The sequence below is a fragment of the Solanum stenotomum genome, chromosome 2 (assembly GCF_019186545.1).
Source record: "Solanum stenotomum isolate F172 chromosome 2, ASM1918654v1, whole genome shotgun sequence".
Classification (NCBI taxonomy): domain Eukaryota; kingdom Viridiplantae; phylum Streptophyta; class Magnoliopsida; order Solanales; family Solanaceae; genus Solanum; species Solanum stenotomum.
In genome coordinates, this window is record NC_064283.1 from 25381095 (window position 1) to 25407260 (window position 26166).

Here is a 26166-nt window from a genome sequence, read left to right on the forward strand (position 1 = left end):
TCTCACAACCATCGAGATACTCAATGGATGTGAATTATCCATGTAAAATCGCTTTAAAACCTTTTCTGTGTATGTTGATTGATGGACAAAAAATTCATTTTTCAAATGCTCAATCCGTAGGCTAAGACAAAATTTTGTCTTACCAAGATCTTTCATTTCAAATTCTTTCGTTAAACACTCAACAACTTTTGAAAGCTCTTTAGGAGTGCCAATGATGTTTAAATCCTTAACATACACAACTATTATAACAAAATCAGATCCAGACCTTTTTATAAAAACACAAGGACAAATAGGGTCATTTTTATACCCTTTCTTTAGCAAAAATTGGCTATGACAATTGTACCACATTCGCCCTGATTGTTTCAATCCATATAAGGATTTCTGAAGCCATATCGAACAATTTTCTTGTGAATTTTTATATGCTTTAGGCACATTGTATGCTTTAGGAACTTTCATGATAATATCGTGGTTCAATGAGCCATATAAATAGGTTGTGACAACATCCATTAGACGCATTTCAAGCTTTTTATGAACTGCCAGATTTATTAGATAACTGAAGGTAATTACATCCACTACAGGAGAATATGTCCCCACATAATCAATGCCAGACCTTTGCTAAAAACCTTGTGCCACAAGTCGTGCTTTATATCTTACGACTTCACCTTTTCATTACGTTTTCGCACAAAAACCCATTTGTACCCCACTGGCTTGACACCTTCAGGTGTTCGGATTATTTGTCCAGAAACTTTACGTTTTTCAAGTGAAGTCAATTCCGCTTGAATTGCCTCTTTCCATTTTGGTCAATCATTTTTCTGTCTGCATTCATTGACATATTTTGGTTCAAAATTCTCACCTTGTTGCATTATTTCAACTACAACATTATAAGCAAAAATATTGTCCACCACAATACTATTTCGATTCCACCTTTTTCTCGTCGAGACATAACTTATTGAGATTTCTTTATTCTCATTATTTTTAGTTATTTGGACCTTATCTGTGGTCTTGTCATTTGTTATGTCTCAGAGCTCTTCTTGAGCAATTTCCTCCATGATATGATCTTCATGATCATTTGTTCCTTTCCATTTTCGAGGATTTTTATCCTTTGAATCAATTTGCCTACCACGTTTTAAACGTGGTTTAAACTCATTTACTTTAATAATTTGTCCTACCGGAACATCAACTTGAACTGGAGCATTTTCAGCTGGAATATAAGATTTAGTAACCCTTGGAAGGTTAGTAAATGCATTTGGCATTTGATTTGCAATATTGTGCAAATAAATCATCTTTTTAACCGCAAAATAAATCATCTTTTTAACCTCTTGCTCACATTGATTTGTTCGAGGATCTAAATGAGATAGGGATAATGATTTCCAATCTATCTCTTTTTCCAACTGCTTATGTTCTTCCCCTAATGTTGGGTATATTGATTCATCAGAATGACAATCAGCAAACCTTGCTGTAAATATATCTCCTGTCATAGGTTCCAGATATTTGATGATAAAAGGATATTCATACCCAACATACACCCCAATCTTCTTTGGGGACCCATCTTTGTGCGTAGCGATGGGGCGATTGGAACATATACCGCACACCTAAAAATTCTAAGATGGGAAACATTTGGGTCATGACCAAAAACCAACTGTAGTGGAGAGAATTCATGATAACTAGTTTTCCTTATGCGCACCAATGATGCTGCATGCAAAATAGTATGCCTCCATATTGAAACAGGCAACTTTGTCCTCATTAACAATGGTCTAGCTATCAATTGGAGACGCTTAATCAAAGATTCCACTAGATCATTTTGAGTGTGAACATGAGCAACTGGATGTTCAATTGTTATCCCTGTGGACAAACAATAATCATTAAAAGCCTACGATGTAAACTCACCTGCATTATCAAGACAAATTGTCTTTATTGCATAATCTGAAAATTGTGCTCTTAATCTTATTATTTGAGCCAACAACCTCGCAATAGCCATATTGCGAGTTGATAATAAGCACACATGTGACTATCTTGTAGATGCATCTATCTAGACCATATAATATTTAAATGACTCACATGGAGGGTGAATTGACCCACATATATCACCTTGTATATGTTCCAAAAATGCAGGGGATTCAATCCCAACCTTAGTTGCTGATGGTTTAATGACGAACTTTCCTTGAGAACAAGCAGCACAAGAGAATTTCTTTGATTGAAGAATTTTCTGATTCTTCAAATTATGCCCATGTGAATTCTCAATAATTTTGCGCATCATATTATAACCGAGATGGCTCAACCGGTCATGTCAAATGATAAAATCATTAGGATTAGTAAACCCTTTGTTTACTATGACATGTGATTCAACCATACTAATACTTGTATGGTACAATCCAGAAGAAAATGCGGATAATTTTTCTTGCACATATTTTTGCCCCAATTTTGTTATAGTAATATAAAGGTATTCAACCTTTCCTTCATTGGCAGTCTCAACATGATAGTCATTTTTGCGAATAACCTTGAAACTTAATAAGTTTCTTTGAGACTTACTACAATACAATGCATTTTCAATAGTTAATATCGTTCCCCCAGGTAGTAGTAAGACCGCTCTTCCAGAGCTCTCAATTAATTTTGCACTACCAGATATTGTATTAACATAAGCCTTTTTACAATCAAATTAGAGAAATATTTCTTTTCTCTTAAAATAGTATGAGTTGTAGCACTATCAAGAAAAGACATATCTCCATTACTCATCTTGAACCAATTGAAGATTGGGGAATTTTATTTATCTTCATAAAATAAAAGTACATCATAAGAAATATGAAAAATGAACAACTTTGCAAGAAAATAAAAGTACCTTTTTTTTTCTGAATATAAAAATAGCATAAGGAAAAACATAACAATAAAAAACACATAAATGAAACAACATAATTATTTTCCCCAATCAAATGATCAAAAATAGTTTTGATCTCCAAAGCAGTCTTCAACTTCCAAATGAGTAATATCATGAAGGTCATCAAAATCATCATCTTTTAAAGCCCAATTTGCTTCAATATTGTCATCATATTTTTGTGAAGGCCCTGCCTCGGCATCATTTTTATAAGTCAAGTGTGACTCCACCTGAGCATTAGAAGAATATGCACCATTTTTATTTCCTTTTCTTTTCAAGGAATCTTGATAAAGCCTAATAAAATGCTCAACTGCTCGGTATTCATTCTTCCAATGTCCTTTCATGCCACAACGATGACAATTGCCGCTTGAAGGATTGCTTTGAGAACCCATATTGTTCTCCCTTTTGTGGCGACCATCACCACGACGATTATTATATCGTCCCATGCCATTGCCACGTCCTCACATATTATTTTGGCCCTGATTTTTATTTTGTCTTCTCTCGACTGGCCATGTGCTTCAACCTCATTTGCTTTCGGTAACGGAGCAGTTCCCGTGGGACGGGCCTTATGGTTTTTCAATAAAAGAGTATTATGTTGCTCAACCACAAGAAGGCATGAGATCAACTCAGAATACTTTTTGAATCCCCTTTCACGATATTGTTGTTGTAATACCAAATTTGAGGCATGAAAACTTGTGAGAGTCTTTTCCAACACATCCTCATCTTTTATATCTTCCCCATATAATTTCAATTGGGAAGTAATTTTGTATACAATAGAATTATATTCACATATAGTTTTAAAATCTTGTAATCGTAAGTGAATCCATTCATAACGAGCCATTGGCAATACCGTTACCTTAAGGTGGTCATACCTTTCCTTCAAACCAGTCCACAATTCAAGTGGATCTTTCACCGTAAGGTATTCCACCTTCAATCCTTCATTCAGATGATGACGAAGGAAAATCATTGCCTTTGCTTTGTCCTGACTCGGCGTCGTATTACCATTGGTAATAGTAGCACCAAGACCTTTAGCGTCAAGGTGAATTTCAACGTCGAGTACCCATGACAAGTAATTATTTCCAGAAATGTCAAGTGCCACGAACTCAAGCTTTGATAAATTCGACATGATAAAACTATCATAGAAAATAATTAAATTAAACTAAGATAGACAGTGAGTACATAAGTAATATTTCTACTGAACAGAACAATGTGTTCTTCTTATCACCTTCTCTCACATAGAGTTATTATTTCTACTAAATATATAAAAAGACGATTGGACATTCCTTACATAAAATTGTGGACAAAATTAATGTTAAAAATAGGTAAAAATTTTGAGGACCAAAAGTGCACCAATATTGCAAACATGAGGGACTATTAGTGCTCCATGTGAAAACTCAAGGATGACTTTGAGCCTTGATCCAAAGATGAGGGACTATTTTGAGCCTTTCCTCTCTTTCTTTCAAGTGTATTCAACATTATTCTCAACACCACTATTTATAGAATTACATTGAGGAATACCAAAGGGTGTCATAAACATTACATTAAACCTTGAGAATTACTACCCATTAAGGAGGAAATAAACCTAGGAGTTATGGTCATCCAATTAACCATATTATCAACAACATTACTACTCATAAAGGAGGGAAATTAACCAAGGAGTGATGGTCATCCATTTAACCACCAAAATAAATGATTACAACAATATTGAAATATCTCATTATTCAAAGGATCCCTAAATATTTATAAAGGTGCATAAAAACATCATGCATGATGTCTTATGAAGAGGGTAAAATAGTCATTTGAAGAATCCAAGAGACATCAATGAAATTAGCAAATGAAGAAAGAGAAACCTTAATGGAGACAGGGTGGGGTGGAGTCATGGGACAAATTTCTTTGTTTATTCTATTTCTATGATCAAAATAAGAAAAAAAACAAGAAGGGGTATCACTATCAAACCCAAAAAAGGAATAAAAGATGATTAAAATAATGTCTTGACCCTTTCCCTCCAAGTCACAAAAAGCCAATAATAGTAAAAGTTGATGCATCAAATCAAAATCCAAAAACAGATACTCCTCGTAAAAAGAGAGAGAGAGAGAGTAGAATCTAGTATTTGATTATAGAATTTAAAGTATTTTTAATAAGTCATTTTTCGATGATGAAGGTTTTTAATAAAGTCTCGCAATGTTTAAATATAATTTATAGCGATAAGTTTAAAAGATTATTAAAATATTTATAAGTTTGTAATATCATTTACAATGAACATTTTTTCATAAAAAGTCATGAAAACAAATACAATTAATATAAATCTGAAAAAAGAGGAAGAAAATAAAAGAAAATTAGCATTAATTTGTGTACGAAAAATTACTATTACTATTTGTAATTTAAAGTGACTTGAATTAGTTAGAATAAAAACTACATAAAATAGGTAATAATTGTATAAATTTTGTATAACAGTCCAAATCTATTAATGATGAGTATTTTCATAAAATATAGAAGTTTAGAATAATTTTTAATTTAAAAAAAAATTCTAAATAATAAAATTTGACCCAAATATTAGTTTTTTTTAAGTATTTGGAAATTTAAATTATTTGTCAAAAATATTATCAAATAATGATAAATTGTATAATCAAATAATATTTAAATTTTACCAAACACATGATAAAACTCTATCCACTAGCAAACAATTTTTAAACTTTTTTAACACTATATAAAAGGATCCGTTTGATCATAGATATTCTAAAACATATTGCTTTTTGTGCAGAACCTTGCCCTTTACGGCAAAGTTAACCTTTTACCTTAAATTCTACACTTTAGCTCTATTATTACCAGAGTATATTACCCTATTCTTTATGGGTCATGGATTCCTTTTTCTACACACATAAAGGAAGTTCTTGGAGCATACTAATTGTATATGAATTATACAAATTGTTATGGCTGAGAAATAATAAAAATATTGTAATTTGTTATACAGCGAAAAATAATTATAAGTATACAAGTGTTATAATATTACAGTCAAAGGATAGGTTCACTTTATCGAGTTAATTGAGTAGAAAATCTCCCAAATGGAGTTTTAGATTCAACATCTTTTACATATTTTTTTGATCGAGCTAATAGCACGAAATTTGCGTAAGATAATTTACCTCTTTGATTTTCGGGATATTATATTAAAAAATAATTTAACCTATGTGCACTCAAATAATAACAATTGTGGATTTCCTTTATCATCAGGAAATAAAATAAAAAATAGTTTTACTTTTAAGCATCCTTTTATACATATTTTAGTTTAACATTTTTCAAAAAGTTGACTATAGCAGCATTATGATTTTTCAGTTCTTGCTATAGGAATATGTTTAATTTTATTTTTTTTGTCGAAACAAGCTGATTTGTTTTAATTAGGGAATATTATATGTTAAGAGTTCTTATCCATTTTATTAGTAGATGGTATTATAATTGCATATCTTGTTCGAACACAAATAATACAAGAAAATGCTCAATGGGAATTATTTTGTCAAGTTATGACGATTATGACCTCGATAAATTGAATTGTGATGATTTTTTAAAATGTTATAGTTATGCTAGCTAGGAGCATATTTGTGATGATTTTAATAAACCTCGATAACAATCATCACAAAAATGACTTTTAAATTTGTGAAGGTTTTTAATATCAATTTATGACTATTGAGAAATGTCACAATATGGTTTCAAACTTTCAATATTTTAAAAGTCGAAAAAAATTGTGTGGATTTAAAACTGTCTTGATATGAAATCAATATTTAGATAATTTGATTTGTAGATTAGAGGTTTTCGAATATCACAAAAGTATTATTTCTTTAATAAAACATGTTGAATTTGATTTACATCAATCCTTCAAACCAATATGAATAATTTTACTAAATAACACATCTAATGTAAATCAAATTTTATTAAACAAATTCATATTGACAAGTTTCACAAGTTCAAATTCATGTCAGATTAAAGTAATACAAATTTATGTACAATAACTTGAACATTATATAATTTCAAATCCTTGAAATCTAAAATAGTTCCACATTAAATAAACATACAAAAAAAATTTAAGCATTTTCTTGGTGATTTGAGTATCATCACACAATTTATCATTTAAGGTGAAGTAAGCTCAATTTCCACCTTAGACTGAAATAATGAAAATTTGGATCTCCTCCCGGGTTCTAATCTGAGTCTTGTCTCCATCATATATGCCCTTTATTGCCCTAATATAAACCATCGGGATACCTTTAGTCTCCAAGCACCTACAAAGGACTTCCCTCCGAACTTTGTCATAAGCCTTTACAAGATCAACAAACACCATATGTAGGTCCCTCTTCCTTTTTCTATATTTCTCCACCAGTCTCCACATAAGATGAATTGTTTCGGTTGTCGATCGCTTAGACATGAATCTAAATTGATTCCTAAAAATAGACACCCCTCTCACATCCACCACTCTCTCCCAGACATTCATAGAGTGGTTTAGCAATTTGATACCCCTATAAATGTTACAGTTTTAGATATCATCTTGTTCTTATACAATGGAACCATTGTACTCCACCTCCATTCTTCTGGCATATTCGTCTTAAAAATAGCATTAAACAACCTAGTCAATCACTTGAGACATGTCTTGTCAATGCTCTTCCGAAATTCCACTGGAATTTCATCAGGACCGATCGCTCTTCCCCTACTCATTTTACTAATAGCACGTATAATATACTCAACCCTAAAACACCTACATTACCCAAAGTCCCAAAGTCTTTCAGAGTGTGCCAATTCCCCTAGCACAATATCTCTATCTCTTTCTTCATTAAAGAGATTATGGATGTATGTTTGCCACCTTTACTTAATGAACTTCTCTTCCACCAACACCTTCCCTTCCTCATCGTTAATGCACTTCACTTGATCCAAGTCACAAGTCTTTCTCTCTATCTCTTTCACAAGCCTATACAATATCTTATCCCCCACCTTTGTCCCCTAGCTTGACTTACAAATGTTCAAAAGTTGTGTCACACCTCAAGCCTACACCCTAGAGTGACCGGTACTTGAGAATTATTACCGGTCCCCAAAAGAACCTTTTTCTTGAGTGACTGTTTAGCGGAAAACTTACTCAAGCATTATTAAGTTTAAGACATTGAATGAGATACTAGAACTACTTGTCGGAAAATACTAAATGCAATAGTTATAGTTTTAGCAAAACATAAAATATGAAAATCTGAAAATAACTCTCAAAGATTGTCTATTTATGAAGTCTCTAATATTTTAAGATAGGCTTCGAAATACGACCCACAACAAGCTTAAACAACTACTAGAAGTAACTAGAGACTGGAGTCCTCCAAAAGCTAGGAGGCCTCACCAAAAGTAGATGAATGTTTGGGTGATCTTAACGGAATGCCTGTTGATGATCTTGAACACATATATCTGCATCATAAAATGATACAGGTCGAATGACATCAGTTCATTGAATACACGAGTATGTAATAGGGATAAATGAAATAATTAACTGAACTGAAAGGCTGAAAATAACTCAACTAAATGTAAAGAAAAACATGAAATAAAAATCATTTTAAGCTTCGAAATAAAGAAAATAATATTGAGTATTGAACTGAACGTAATTATATAAAAATACTCCTTACTTTATTGTGGAGTTTATCTAACCGATAACTACTATTATTAGATTCATGATGATACAACGTCTTATCCACGTTGCTAGAGCTGCCCTATACCTTGCCTGAGTATAGGACACAACTGAAATGACAGATCCAATAGAAATCCTTCTTAAGGCAAGTGAGAAGTCATCCATCTTGCAGTACGATCATCTCTACGCTGATGTCATAGGTTATGGAGTTCGAGTTACCTCAACACTTATTTCAAATCGGTGCTCAATAATACTCCCAAAAGTGTGATTGTATGCTCATGTAAAGTACTCTTTGGATTGAGATAATATCTTAAAAGGCCTCTTTGAGAGGTAACTAAAGTTGTACAAAATATTTCTCAAACAGTCTAAAAACTCTTTATACCTCTCTGAAAATAGTACTCTTTTTTATAATGTAAAAATAATACATTCGGAACCACTCAAGTTTCCTTAAACCTTTTCAAAATAATGCTCTAAGTTTTTCTTTAAAATTCTCTTTTCTTTCCAAAATCAATGTAAGAAAATTACTAGCTTGAAACACTTTCAATAAAACTCAATAGATAAAGTTCATATGGAACTGCATGCATGAACAATAATTCAAGAATTTCAATGCTAAGGTATCACAATCTCATAATATAGAAATTTCATAAAATTGAGGGCAACACCCTAGATTAAACTTGCTATTAACTGACTCGAGATGTAGGGCGTGAGGATGAACTTAGTCCAACACTAAGAATAACCTTACATAGTTGGAAGAACAATGTTTTTGGAGAAACGTGAAAGAAATCTTGGAAGATGAAGTGTGGAGAAGAGTCTTGGATTGAAAACTTTAGGCATTTTGAAGATAATATTAAACTTGGAGCCTTTAGATCTTGAGAAATTGGAGAAATTATTTTCTTGAAGTTCTTGATCTTTGGAAGAAAGAGAATTAGGGATTTTGAGAGTTGCTATATGTATAATGATGATATTAGGTTATGAGATGGACGTAGAGAAGTTAATAGAGGGTAAAAGGTCAAGAATACCCTTCTGGAAATGTTAGAAGACCATAAAAATAAAAGAAAATGATCTTTTAATGAATCTAGTAGGCCAAATCGGCAATCTAGAGATTCTCTCATCGAAATAATCGGTGGTTCGCCAAATAGGATTTTAGATCACCAAGATAGACAGGGACTTGGAGTTTTCAGGACATTTGGGTGAGCTAATTTGGCGATTTGCAAACCCATTTGGTGAGTGTCCAAATGAGCAGGTGTCCATGCCAAATTTTTCAACACATACATGTTCTAGTAAAACAACCATAACTTTTTTTTCCCAAACTCAAAATAAGACAAACTTGATGGCGTTGGAAACAAGGCTCATAAAACTTTAATTTGATAGGTCATAGGCAACCTAAGTAATATATGATGATTGATGAGAGATATGAGCATTTGCAGTTGACGTAAGTATAATCTTGTATCAAAACTCAATCAGTAAGGAAGCTTTCCACTCAATTTTGTACTAGAAGATTCTTATTACCTTAATTTATATTCAAATCCATTCCCATACTAAATAATTAACCTTAACACCTAAGAACCATTTAGAAATCACTTGTTACGACCTTATATGCAAATGAAGAATAATTCAAGTCTTAGCTTAGAAATTTTTGGGGTGTTACAATATCTCTCGGATCATTCATCCTCGAATGATGGTTAAACTGAGCATAGAAGGGAAAATAGTTACTCTTACTATCTTTCTGACTTCTGAACTTGCCGACTAACTTAAGCAGAACTAATTCATATTGAGAGTTTTGGATGTGTATAGAACATAAGCCATGAACGATATGTGTTTGAACATTGTCACACTCTATCTGGAGCTATTTGACATGAAACAAGGGTATTTGACCACGAAGTAAGAATAGGACTAATATGTCTTAAGCGATACAATTGGTTGCTTCTAAGCCTAGCAACACCTCTAAACTATGCTCTTCTTTCTGATTACTACAATTTATTAGCTACAACTCATAGCTCCCACAAGGGTATATGACTACTCTTACAAGATCTAAGTTTAATTTCATGTGTTGAAGCCTAACTCTAAATCACAAGGTGCTAAATATAAGGTGATTATACTAATATAAATCATAAGATTCAGGTTCCGTGCCTCTATAAGAAATCTCATCCTACAAATACTATTCCTTACCACTGCATTTAACAAAACTTTAAATCCTAATCAAGAAGCACCAAATGCATCATGCATTCATCCACATGTAACAACACCACATTCATGCTTATAACTATAACCACTCCATGGATTCCTACTAACAAAACCTTCTACGAATTTCTCATTCTCTCATCATCTCTACCATCTGAAATTCCATGCATTACTATCAAGAAACCGACTAACTACTCTCATCTAAATATTACTCATAGTAAAACTTCATCTTATTATTCCCTCATGTTTATAACCTTAGACGAAATAAACACACCATCACTATCACAATAAGAAACATCAACCTTCTCCTATCTATCATTGAACAACTAATATCATTAACATCATTATCAAAACTGAAAAAAGGATTACTGAGAGAGCTTGGAGTGAAGGATCATAGGAACAATTCATTCAAGAAATATGATATGAGAATATGCATGACATAACGTTATTTTTCTATCCATTGAGGGTAAATCATGAATTCACATAATGAGCATACTATGACACATGAATGCTTATATGAATAGATATATATCATGATGTTGATATTCATAACTTTATGGATTAATATTGAGATCAATGGACTAAAGTATTCACCTCTTATATTGGGAACTGAGGAGAGATGTGAATCTATCTAAAGTGTATAACATAGGTCATGGACAAAAAGTTGATATGCAAAACATCAACACAATGCTGCAACAATTGAACCTTGAGGAATATGCTAGAATATGAATGGATTGATCTATCACTATAACTCTTTCTGAACACATCACTATCTGATTCTTAACACTTGACTTGGTTCCTCACCTTATAATCTCCCCTTTAGGATCAAACTGACACTTTAAATTTATGGATCTATTCCATCATCTCTAAACTAGTCCATATTTGCTTTACTGTAATACTCGGGAAATGTAATCTCATGGCTATTGAACTTTCTATGTGTAGGTACTGAGATTCCTTCTAGGGTTTCTCCTCTCCTTATGTTATGGTAGATTTGGAATCCCTATTGGATTTCTTACTCCAGAAAAAACAGACTAATCAACAATAATGCGCACACATGAAAAGGCTTACCCCGCAGGCTGACTCTTCCAATCCAACTCTATCGAAGGAGAAAAAAAGCTGGGACTACGACTTGCTTAGTGATAACTTTCTTCTAACTTTATAAGCATTTTTCTATAACCGGTGCTCTTATTGGCGTATATAGTTGTTTCCTCTTAACTCTTATGATCTAACCTCTTCTTTTTAGTACACTAACACTCATATTATAATTTCACATTTACCTAACTGAAGGAAACTTGAACTATAATGGAAAGCTCATTATCGTCTATGTATAACCCCTTCGACCAAATTCTTATGGACACACAAAATAATGCTTACTTCAGCCTTCTCTATATTGGCAGCTGAATGATACTAACTAGGAACATATATCAAATCATATACTTAGAGTCTTATACAACCATATACTATCTCGAATACACATCTTAAGTGTTTTCTTACCTAGTAACTTAACAACAATTCACTATTTTCATCTAAGGGTCACATACAACATGTAAGATTTGAAGAATATCACTTTCTCTGCTCATTTAATTGTAAAATACACGTACATATTAAATAGATACAGGGGAGATAGACTCCCAATATGATAAGAAGTACGAAAATTGTGGAAATAGACTCCTAATGCTATAAGGTTGCTATCCTGGAGATATCTTGACACATCACACTTGTAACATCACACGTCTTGCAAGTTAATATCTTATTTCCTCGCATACACTATGTCAACCTACTAGAGAAAATCTCAAAACTAACACTATCACTATCATAATGTTATCCCCTTTTCGCAATGTTCATCTAAAATTCAAGCTTAGTGTCTAATACTGAACATGTGCATCAACACACTTCTCATATGCTATACTAATTTACAACTACTAGATAAAATTGAGAAACCTTAGACCACTAAAACCTCATAACAAGTAATAAATCCTTATCTCACAATCTGTTTGATTACAATCTATCATCACATTCCCTTTCACAACCTAAGTACTATTTATCCATTCGTTATACCTCCTTGCCTAGTTAAGTTCATACTCATCTGGATATCATGGGGCTATCCCTTTAAAATAGATCAAAAGGTGTAGCCTAAATCTAACTCTGACTACATAATCCTTCTATTCAAAATCTATACTTGGTCTTTACTAACATAATATCACATCGTCATAAACTCTTTACTTGGTTCAAGTGTACCCTAACTCATCCTAACCAACCAGTCTTTCTCTACATTCTATTATGAAAGCTAGACGATACTCACTACTCTTTAGTCAAAAGCAAAGGGACTTGACTTATCACCACATTACCTATCTTATAGATACATAACTCTAGTTACATGCCTCAATCATCCACCATTCTCACCTTTTTATTGGTTTCTACTCTTCTAACTTCGTATTTTTAGATCTAAGATCATTCTACCACTTATAACTTACAAGTACGCAAATCAAAATGTCTCTTAGGTGGTAACACTAAGCCTTTAGAGACATAACTTCTCCCGTAAGGATATCATCTGAAGCAAGGTTTATAGAAGAGATTTGGGGAGTACATCTTGCTTTGACTCAAACGCACGATTCATATGAATAAGGGTGCATTCTTTAAAATCACTAAACTTAAACACACTAATGGGCTTCTCTCCGACCCTTTTGAAATCTCTTTACTTTCTGAAGACTTTATCTAAGAGTAACTCATCAATAAGGATCTGAGCTTTACTGTTTCTACAACTCGAGTATCAGGGGTATTCAAGCAGATTTAAGAAACACACGAGTTTAAATAAGTTTCTTATGACACATCTCTATTGTATGATATGGAGTATGAAAGAATGGAAAACATCTCCTAAATGCTATATAGCCTCCTGATTATAAGTGTGGTGCACAACACACTCATAAGTAAAGCTCTACTAGAGATGACTTCATAGACACACTAAGAAACTTGAATATGCTCTGATATCAAGTTTGTTACGCCCCGAGCCTACACCTTATACGTGACCAGCACTCGAGAATCCTTAATTGTCCTCAAGCAAACCCTTGGCTTGGTTGGATGTTTATGGAAGACTTACTCAAGCATTATTAAGTTTAGAACACTGAATGTGATACTAGAACTAATTGTCTGAAAATACTGAATACAATAGATATAGTTTTACCAAAACATAAAAAAAGAAAATACTGAAAATAACTCTTAAAGACTGCCTATCTATGGAGTCTCTACTGCTTAAAGATAAGTGTCAGGATAAAACCATGATAACCTTAAACAACTACTAGAAGTAACTAAAGACGAGAGTCCTCCGAAAGCTAATAGGCCTCACTAAATGCTGACGAATGACTAGGTGATCTCAACGAAACTCCTATTGATGATCCTGAACACCTATATCAGTATCATAAGATGATGCAAATTAAATGACATTAGTACATTGAATACACGAGTATGTAATAGGTATGAATAAAACAACAAACTGGATTGAAAGGCTAAAAATAGTTCAGCTGAATGTATAGGAAAACCTCAAATAAAAATTATTTTAAACATAAAAATAAAGTAAATGATATTAAGTACTGAACTGGATGTAATTATATAAAGATACTCTTTACTTTATTGGAGAGTTTCTCTAACCAACAACCATCACTATAAGCTTCATGATGATACAACGTCTTACCCATATTGCTAGAGTCACCCTATACCTTGCAGTAGTATTGGACACAACTGAATTGATGGATCCACTAAAAATCCTTCTTGAGGTAGGTGAGGAGTCACCCATCTTGAAGTACGATCCTATATGATGGTGGCGGTGTAGGTTATGGAGTTCAAGTTACCTTAACTCTTATCCCAAATTGATGCTCAATACTACTCCAAAAAATGTGATTGTATGCTCATGTAAAGTACTCTCTTGAGATAATTTCTCAAAAGGCATCTTTGAGAGGTTACTGAAGTTGTACTAAATATTTCTGAAACACTCTTGAAAACTCTTTACACCTTTCTAAAATTAGTACTCTCTTTTTCAATGTAAAAAATAATGCGGTATGAACCACTCAAGTTTCCTTAAACCCTTTTTAAAATAATGCTCTAAACTTTTTTTAAAACTTGCTTTACTTTCCAAATTAATGTAAGGAAATTACTCGAAATAATTTCAGGAAAACTCAATAAATAAGGTTCATGTGGAACTACAAGCATGAACAATAATTCAAAATTTTCAATGCATAAGATATCACAATCTCATAATATAGAAATTTCATAAAATTGGGCAACACCATAGATTCAACTTTCTATTGACTAAATTGAGATGTAGTGTGTGAGAACGAACTTAGTCCAACACTATGAGTAGCCTTACATACTTGGAAAAATAATGTTCTTGGATAAACTTAAAGAAAATCTTAGAAGATGAAGTGTAGAGAAGAGTCTTAGATTGAAACCTTAGGTATTTTGAAGAGAATCTTGAACATGGGGCCTTTAGATTTTGAAAAATTGGAGAAATTCTTTTCTTGGAGTTCTTAATCTTTGAAAGAAGGAGAATTAGGAATTTTTAGAGTTTCTATACGTCTAATGATGATATTAGGTTATAAGATGGACTTAGGAAAGTTAATTGAGGGTAAAAGGTCAAGAATACCCTTCTGGGAATGTAAGAAGACCATAAAAATCAACGAAAATGGCCTTTTAATGAATCCCATCGGCCAAATCAGCGATCTGGAGGTCCCCTCACCGAAATATTTGGCGGTTCGCTAAATAAGGCTTTAGATCACTAAAATAGATAGAGACTTAAGGTTTTCAGAAAGTTTCAGCGAGCTATTTCAGTGTTTCACCAGCCCATTCGGTGAGTCGCCAACTGAGAAGGTGTCTTCGCTGAATTTCTCAATCCGAACATGTTCCAATAAAATGACCATAACGTTTTATTGTGATCTCGATATAAGGTAAATTTGGTGGCTTTGGAAAGAGGATTCATATACCATTAATTTTATAGGAGTAGACACCTAATTCATTATATGATGAGAGGTATGAGCATTTGAAGTTGACCTAAGTAGAATCTTATATAAAAGCTCTATCGGTAAGGAAGCTTTCAATTCAACTTTGTGCTAGGGGATTCTTATGACCTCAATTCATATCCAAATCCATTCCCACACTAAATAATTAACCATAACACGTAAGAACCATTTAGGAATCACCTTATACGACCTTGAGGTGTTACAAGCTGTATCTTGGTAGCCGTAACTGCAAACCTTGCTTTTGTCTTCGTCATCTTATATATTTTCTATAGTGCCCGCCTCTCTTCCTCATCCATTCACTCCAACCACTTAGTATACACAACTTTCTTTGCTCTCACTTTGCCTTGGACTTCCATTCCACCACCATTGTCCTGGATGAACATCAAAGTTCCCCCTCGATATCCCTAGTACCTCTGTAGCAGCTTCCCTAATGCAACTAGCAGTCTTATCTCACATGTTTTTCACATCTTCTCTACTACTCCATGCACCCATACTAATCAACTTCTCCCTCATCTCTCGAGAAATCGCAGGGCAAGCAGCCCTATCTAATCCTCGATCGGTCATAAAAAGTCTTCTTCCTCCTGTACCTTTTAATCTCCAAGTCCATCACCGAAAGCCTATTTTGGAAAGTAAAATTCTCACTCGAAATAACATTATAATCCTTACAGAGGCCTCTATTACTCTTCTGAAAGAGTAGGTAATCTATCTGAGTCTTAATTACTGTGCTATGAAAGGTAAGCAAGTGATTTTTCCTCTTCGAAAAGAACGAGCAATTACCAACTCAAATGCTTTAGCAAAATCTAGAAGTGACGCTCCATCTCCATATAATATAAATAATTTAAAAAAGTAAAAATCAAAACAAACATTATATATACCTAAATATATAACTTATCAAAACAAACATTCTTATTTAGGATTATATAACAATTTCCTTTTACACACCCCTTGAGAAATTATAAATAAGAAGAACAGTGTTAGTAATTTACTCCTTAAGAAATTGTTTTGAAACCATACAAACTTGTTTACACTTTCAAGAAAAAGAAGAATTAATCGTAAAGGTAAATGAGAAAATTTGAATGAATTCAATCGTGATTTTGTAAATTGACAAGTAATTTGGAACAACTATATTTTATAGTAAGGTGGACAACTAATATGGGACAGATGGAGTGTTAGTTAAAGGGATTTCAAAAGGAAAAAAAAATAGGGGCAGTGTGTTCCAATTTGTGGTCAAAAGTAATAATAGGGACGCTTTTTTATCAGAGTATTAACAGGAGGGACATTTTTAGACCAAACTATTAATATAGGGACATTTCTGTTCAATTTCACATAGTTTGATGACATTTTATTTTACCAATCTTAATTTTGTTATTTTTTGGTGCAATAGAAGAAACATTTATTTTCTTTTCTAGACAATTTACTAGTAGCTATTAATTAAAATATTTCACCTTAAAAAATCAACTATTACAAGAGCTTAAATAAAGTTAGATGCTTACAAAATAAATATAATGAATAATGCTATTGATTTGGTATCGAAGTTTATTTTATAGAAAAAATGTATAGTTATAATATATTTAAGCTAAAATTGATCATATAATATTTTTCTTTAGCTTGAATAGTTATGAAATTTAATTTTTTTTGTTCTGGGACAACCAAAGTCACAAAATAGCACAAAGTAGTAGTAAACAAAATAAAACGTTGAAATGAAATTATATAGACAAAGTAAATAAAATAAAATTAGAGATAACCTTAATAATAAGTAGAAATAGACGATCAAAAGTTACAATGCTTCTAAAGCGAAGAAGGAGAAGATGTGTATTTGTGTGTATTTATAATGAGTTAACTTTCAACACTATTTGTTACTTGTTATATGCAATATAAATTAAATATAGTATATCTAATAATAATTTTTTTATTTTCCATCCGATGTCGGTATTCATATTGAAGCCTGACTAAGTCTGAATTTAACAAATTTGCCTCGTCAGTCGCCACAAATTATAGTGAACTATGACAATTATCTAACCTCCATAATAATATTGCCACAAAAAAAATTTATATCATGGGGGTTTGAACAAAACGTCACAAAACAAATTAATAGTGAAAATTCTTAAAAGTTTCACAAATAAATCGCCATAATTTAAGCATCTTCTAATAGTATATAGGAGCCAAACCTATTATATAAACTCTTTAGGAAGTTCATGAAGAAGTAGTCGTATAGATGATGATCCAACTAAGATTACTAGCTAATTAAACCTTCAAAATCACACAAATCCTGCTTAAGTAGAAGCCAAACCTAAAACTAATAGAGTACTCCTTATAATATATATATATGCACGCGCGTGTTTCCAAAACTCGAGTCAGTATTAGAGTCCTAGGTCCGAAGTCTGTATTAGAGTCCTGACTAACTTTGAATCGTACACTTAGAGCCCATTCGTGAGTGGCGCTCCCAATAAGATGTTTTCTCTATACTTAAAATTGAAACTCGAGACCTCTAATTAAGGGTGGATCAGTCTCACCATTGCACCACAACACATGTAACACCATCACATAAGCTTAAGCTAGCTATTAGTCCAAATGTCCAACAAAGATAACTTTAATTGGAAATTAAAATTACACAATTTCTCAATCTATGAACTTCAATAGTCTATTGTGTTTTTATTTATCCTATGACTCGAACCCTCAATTCATCACCTCACTTTATATATATATATATATATATATATATATATATATATTTGTTGATTAAAGTGTACGTATGATAAGTTGCAATTCGTTTACGTATCACTACGTACAGTACCAAACATTATATGAGTCCTTCATACGTAGTTTAATTTAACATTTGAAGAGTAAAATTAAAGTAGAAAATTTGCGGTATGTTTGAGAATATTTTGGATTTTCTTAAAGGTAGGTGTCAAACAAAATATGAATATTGTTATATTTCAAGTGAGTAGCTTAATTTGTAACGCGTTCACCCACTTTGCACAAAATCAAGAGTAGGGAGAAAGTTATTTCAAACTTCTCACGACTCAATTTTCCTTTATTGACTTTTTTTTTTTTTTTTTCATTTTTTGACAATTTACTAGTAGCTATTAATTAAAATGTTTTTGACCTTAAAATCAACTATTACAAGAGCTTAAATAAAGTTAAAATGTATACAATAACAAATCTAATGAATATGACTATTGATTTAGTATCTTAAGTTTTTTTTTTTTTAAAGTTCATACTTATAAATATGATATATTTCAGCCAAACAAATCAATTACATATATAAAAAAAAATCTTAGCTTGAATTGTTATGAAATTTAATTTTTTGTGATGTTTAACAATCAAAATCCCTAAATAACACAAATATCTAATACAAAAAGAAGTAATATATAAAAATAAAACATTGAAGTGAAATTGGGTATTAGACAAAGTAAAAGATATATTTAAAGATTACCTTAATAAGTAAAAATAAAGGATCAAAAGTTACAATCCTATTAAAATGAAGAAGAAGAAGGATGTGTTTTTGTGCGCATATATAATGAGTTAACTTTCAACATTACTTGTTATATATCATATTATTTAAATATAATAATATCTAATTTTCAAAAATAAAAATTTGCGGGAGTCACCACATATTATACTTAACAGTGGCGATTTTTTAATCTTCATAATAAAATTGTCATAAGAAGATTTATATCGTGGGATTTAGAACAAATGTCACAAAATGACTTAGAGCCTGTTTGACATTGCTGCTAAAATTTCTTATTTTCATAAGCACTTTTTTAGAAATAACTTTTCAAAAGAGTTCTTTAGAAAAGAAAGCAATTCGTGTTTGACTAATTCGTTTGAAATTTGTTTTGTTATAAGCAAATTGTGTTTGACTAATCTTTTTTAAAAAGTATTTTTGAGAATCAAATTACGATAAATGACATGTATTTATATACTTTTAATAGTAAGATTCTTTTATAGGGAGAAACTAGTTTATACATCTATTATAAAAAAAAATAAATATAAATTAAAATATTCAAAATTCAAATTTTCAATTAATATTATACATTATTGGAGGGTTGAAATCTTTAATTGTTGTTTGTTTCTTTTTTCTAATCTTGCAAAAATATTGATGTTATCTTTTTTTTTTCCAATTTTGCAAAAATATTGATGTTATTTTTTTTTTCCAATTTTGCAAAATAATACATAAAACAATTAAAATAATAATAATAATGCATAAACGTAAAATAAAATATAAAATTTATTTCATATATATATATGAAAGGGATATTTTAAGTTTGAAAAAAATAATTTTCTGAAGTTTTTCCCAACAACAGAAAAACTACTTCTGCTTTTATTTAAATACAGTTTTACAGGTTTGCCAAACCCCTAATTTTTTTTTTTAAAAAAATATTTTTTTTCTCAAAATAAGTGTTTCTGAGATCCCAACAACAAGAAATTTTTTATTGTGGTTGAGGCACAACCAACAATAGTTGTGTGAGGGCATCCTTTCTTTTTGACAAGTGTTTTTGTGAGCCCTTTTCTTGTTGTGACACACTCTCTCTCACTTTCATTTTCTCAAAATTTAGTCTTTTCTTTATCTGCATTTTTTTCCTTTGCAAAGCCCTTTTTCTCTTTTATCTTTGCACCCTTTTTTAATCAATGTTTCTATAGTTTTATTTTTAAGTCCTACCTCTTGGTGCAAACAAAATATATTCATACTACTATTATCTTATGCTTTCACAAATTTATTTGGTTGACTCTTTTTTTCTATTAATTCTTGTAACACACAAGAAAAAAATGAATCTATAAAAGTTTGGTTTCACATTTTAAAACGCTTAACATAAACAAAATTTGAAAAAAACTTGAACAAGAAACACAAAATTAATATTAACAATAATTAATGGATACATGCCACAAAAGTAGAGAATTTAACAAATATGGAAAATAAAAGATAATTAAGTGCTTGATATCATTAATACATTATTATTAATACAAAACATTCAAATACATTAAGTGGTTATAGAATAAACAAAAATAAAACATATTTGATATTTAAGAATCGGATGGTTAAAATTGAAAATCTCAAAAAATAAATTAATGACTAAAATTTATTTAATTAAAATTAAATTGTGGATTTAAGTGTAATAAATTATACCGATTCAATTTTAGTAGCTCAATTGATTGATTATATGAATTTTTACTTTTTTTGTGAGAGTTCAATTTATTATTTTTAGTTTCACTATCTTCAAATTACAAAAAAAATTAATTTAATTTTTTGTGACATATTGCTTTAATTTTTCATCAAATTAATGATATATATATATATTCTTTCTATTAAAATAGAATTACATTAAGAATTGACAAGCAAAAAAAAGAAAATACAAGTAAGAAAGAAAAAAGTAAAAGAAAAATTTAAAATTGGAAGAGAAAAAGTAAGGAAATAAAGTACAATATGGGCCCCACGGTATACAAATGACAGCCCGAAAAGACCTCACACAATTGACACTATGTGTGCCTCACACATAATAAAATTTTTCCAAATACCAAACATGCTCTTAATAGTGTGTTTTTAAAACTTCCATAAATTGAGCATTTTCTCGTAGAATAGGAGCCAAACCTCTTGTAGATAGACTATTTAGGAAGTTCATGAAGTAGTTCCACAGATCATCCAACTAAGGCTAGCTACTTAGGCCTTCAAAATCACCCAAATCCTACTCAATTAGGAGCCAAACCTATAACTAATAGACTCCACATATATATATAGATAGATAGATAGATAGAGAGAGAGAGCCTTATTTAATAGATATATTATATACAAATAGATAGATCCTTATATATAATAAAATAAAAAGTTACTAATAAATAGATGTTTGACTAGAGAATCCAACTAAGTTTACTAGGCTTTCCAAATCATATAACTTCTCTATGTAGCCATCACATAAGCTTAAGCTAGCTAATAGTTCAAATGTCCAACAAAAGACAACTTTTATTGGAAATTAATTAAAATTACATAATTTAACAATCTATGAATTTCAATAGTCTATTGTGTTTTTATTTATCCAGCATATGAATCGAAACCTCAATTTATCAGTTGGGACCGAAGGTTTTTAATTATATATATCAGTTGAACAAATCACCTTGCCTTATATTCATTTTTATTGATTAAAACATAAATATCAATTATACAAATCACCTCACCTTATATTCATTTTTATTGATTAAAACATAAATATCAGTTGAACAAATCACCTCGCCTTGTTGATACTCTCAAATTACACCTCTATTAAAGAAGTATAAGTTGTCGTCGTCAAATAAAGAACCCAACTTGTAGGTTGGGGTCGATTCCACGAGGAATATGGTTCAGACTTAAACTTAACTAACTATTATATCCGTTTAGTCAAACTATTTTCGAAACAAGTAATTAAAGGGGGGGGGGGGGTTTAAGCAAATAACCGATTGTTGTTTAAGTAACAAGTGAGCAGGATTCAAACCTTAAGTTATCAATATGAGAGAGAAACTAGGGTGTATGTGTTCCCCATAAGCTCTTAATGCAATAATCATAATAATATTAATCTTTTCCTAGCGTTTTACATGCAAAGTTGATAAGATAGGTATCTCTAGGTGATTGGTCCTCCAAATAGGGAATTTCACTACGCACCTTGGTTCGGCTACGAGTGTATGCTTTACTAACCCTTACCTTTACCTCAGATTAGACATCACATCAATGTATGCCCTAGTTTTCACCCTCGCACCAATTGACATTAGACTATTAGATAACATCCACTAAATCTCTGTTGTTAATTATTTTCTCATTAACTACCTCCTTGGTCCTTTTTCGTAGCGGAACTGGTAGTTGGGAGATTCATGAAAGTGGTAGTGTGGTAGGTGGTAGTGTGGTAGGTGAGTATTTTATTTTAAAGATTTTATTGTAGTATTCTTTTGCTAAGTGTCTTGATCTTGATATTTATTTAATATTAGGTGTGAAATTCATGGTAAAATATAATAATATTTATTGTAATATTCTTTTGATAGTTGTTTTAATCTGAATATTTCATTAATATTTTTTATGATATATTCTAGATATAACATATCTTGGGTTCTTTGGTACATATATAAATTTTCCTCCATTAATTGTTCTAATAATTTTATATCTTTCATAGATTCTGTCCGATATTGTAAATATTCGTAGTTCATTTTAGTCTGAATTTATTTCTAAATCGTACCATTCTATTCTTTCGTAGTCTAAATCATGTAAGTCTATTTCATACCATTGTTGGCTTAATATATCTTCCGATTCGTTATCATTAAATATTTTTTCCCATATGATCCTTCTTAATTCAATTATTTTTATATCTTTAAGTATATATAATATTAAAGTTTTGTAGGTTTTTATCATTTCATTATGAACGTAAGTAGTCATGTTCTTTATCATGCAGATTTTTTATTTCAAATTATTCCTTCCTATCATATTCATAATTGATTAAATTCATATTAGATCATTACGAACTAGATTATCTTTATCAAGTTTTCCTGTCACTACTAGCATCGTACTTTAGCGGATACTTCTTTCTTATCAGCGCCTCAACTTTGTTTACTCCCCTAAACGGCTTCCTCGCCTACCGGTTTCAACATTAGGATGACATAGTATAGAAGTTTTCTCTCTGTTTCCAGTGTGCTAATAAACTAGAAATCATGATTCAAATAATTCTAATACATAATGACTAACATAAATTTATTCAATCATATATATGATATTCAGGAATATATGAAATTAGTTCCGCATATTTTTTGAACAATATACCTTTGCCTCTTGCTTAGCCATGCTATCTGAAATATCTGACTGGATTTCAGATTTATCCATTAACTTTTAAGTATTTAGTATCTTAAGAGAGTTTTTTGAAAGGAGAGTTTTTTTTTAGGCGTTGCCTGCCTTTCATATTACATATGCGTCCCTTTATATAGAAATGAGATGATTACTACTTTACAATTCCTATCTTATCTTATACAGTAGTGCACAATAATGTGCACGTACTATACTACTTACTCTTATGACTTTTTTTTACACTATCTGATGGCTTTCTTACAATTCCATACTTACTCTTTACACTTGTCTTACAATTCCATACCTACTACTTATGACACACCATACACTTGTCCACTTAATAAATTACATCCCCTACCATCCCTTACACATCCCCATCCTTATTATGACACATATTAACATTATGACACACTACTATTCACACCATACTTAACTATTTTACAAGATAAATAATTTTACTCTTATCTCATCTTTTTATTTTGTCCGCATCTCATCTTTATCATCTTATCTTCTGCTTCCGTCTTTATCTCTTTATTCCAGCTGGACGTCTGAGATTATTTTATCTTCTCCGTTACATTTTGAACATATATGGTCAGGGTATTTGTGACCAATTAGCTTGCAATATCTGGTTAATAATTCTGCCGAAATAAATCCTTCTTTTAGTGCTCGTGTCGTAGGTCGTTCTTCTGGCTTAAGTAGTGATAAAATCCATCTTTGGACTTCATCCATATCTGTTTTCCTTAGCTCCCTTGAATTGGAATAAATCATTAGCTGGTCTCTTGCATAGTAGCTCCATATAGCGTTTCCGTTTAAATAGTTATTTGCTAGCTCTTGTATAATCGTTGATATACCAATTATCCTTTTGTTGGCATAAAAACTGGGTATTTCTATTTTGCATATCTCTTCTTGTTGTCCGATATCTTCGGGTATAATCATATCTTTAGTTAATCCTATCTTGATAACCTGTATTGGAGGTTTTATTTCCTCGTATAATATCTCCGCTGGTGCTGTATAGAATTTTATATAAAATAAATTTCCTTTCGTAACTCTTTTGTATGTGACGAATGCTTTGTGTAGTTCTGGTATTCCACTAACTTCTTCTCCGTCGTATGTGTATACGGTATTTAATAATCCGTAGTTGTAACATGTTCTTACTAAATTAGCGTTAGTTTTCGATTGTGCAATTAACTTGTTATATCCTTGTAACTTTTGTGTCAAATAATCCTGGTTTGGTTCTTTTGTAGTTGATCTGGGGTTGCGGTTTAAATAGGTTTGGATTTTGTGGATATTTTCAATATAGGTTCGTGTGATGTAGTTATATGTCTTTTTCTCATTTTGGTTTTGCAAACTATCTGCGTATGTAGATGTTTGTGGTTCTATGGACACATGTCTAGGTGTCCTTTGGGTAAATGGTTTTGCGAATAGCTGGTTTAAGTTCGCATTTTTATGTTGTTTATCGCTAACTTGTTTGCTTGTACCTGCAGCTGTATTTAAACAAACATTATGGGTTTTAAGGAGTTTCCCATCGTCTCCTTTTAGCTCTGGGTTTTTTCCGTCTTCCGATCGACGTAGCTCCGCATTTTTATAGTCATGCTGCTGACTAGCTTTAGACTTCAGATTATCTTCATTAGTCTTTAGCTTTTGTATCTCGTTGTCCATACTATCCACTTTTGTACAAAGTGTAGTAATAGCTTTGAGTATCTTTTCGATTGTATCTTCTTCCTCAGTCTCAGTCTGAGTAGCTTTGTCGTGATAGGTAATCTGCAATAACATTCTTATCAGTTTTTATTACTTCAATTGTAAATGTAAAATTTAATATATTTAATACCAATCTCCTTATTTCTTTTGTTGTTACCGAATCTTGTATTTTTCTTGTTAGCCACCATTTTACTTGTGTATTATCTGTTCTTATAATAAATTTGTTATATACAATATATGGTTCAAATGATAATAAACACTTATATACTGAATATAATTCTTTTCTATTTATTTCCCATTTTATTTCTGTATTATTAAACGTTCCTGAATAATACCTGCAATGATGTTCTATCGTAGTGTCATCATACCTGTATTTTAATATTCCTCCATAACTTTTTTCACTCGCATCTGATTCTATTATATAAGTAAATTTTTTGTTTTCATCTGGAAAGTATAGTTTAGGTAAGTTTTTACATAATAATTTTACCTTTTGTATTTGTATTTGGTCTTTTTTATCAAACTGATATTCTATATCTTTCTTTAATTTTTGTTGTAATGGTTTTAAATTCTCTGCTAATTTTGGTATGTATTCTCTTACTTGATTTACTAGTCCTAAGAATGATTGTAATTTCTTTTTTGTGTCTAGTTGTTCATTTGAGTTAATTATTTTTTGTACTATATGTGTTTGCATTTTTATTCCGTTTTTATCAATTTGTATTCCTAAGAATTCTATTTGATTTTTCATTATATCAGCTTTCTTTTTACTTAGACTTATACCTGAATATTCTATGATGTGTATAAATTTTTCTAATAATCTTATATGTTCATCTTGTGTCTTAGAATATAATAATATATCATCGATGTACACTACACAATTTTCTATTTGTTTAAAGTAATTGTCCATAAAGTGTTGATATCTACCTGGTGCGTTTTTATATCCAAATGGTAATACATTCCATTCATAAAATCCTTG

General features: G+C 31.2%; 1 protein-coding gene across 1 annotated transcript; it reads right to left on the minus strand.

Moving 5' to 3' along the window:
* Positions 1 to 3209: 3209 nt before the first annotated feature.
* LOC125855844 (uncharacterized) lies at positions 3210 to 3995 on the minus strand. Its single transcript, XM_049535525.1, has one exon. The coding sequence runs from the start codon at positions 3993 to 3995 to the stop codon at positions 3210 to 3212; it is 786 nt and encodes a 261-aa protein (XP_049391482.1).
* Between the last annotated feature and the right edge of the window lie 22171 nt (positions 3996 to 26166).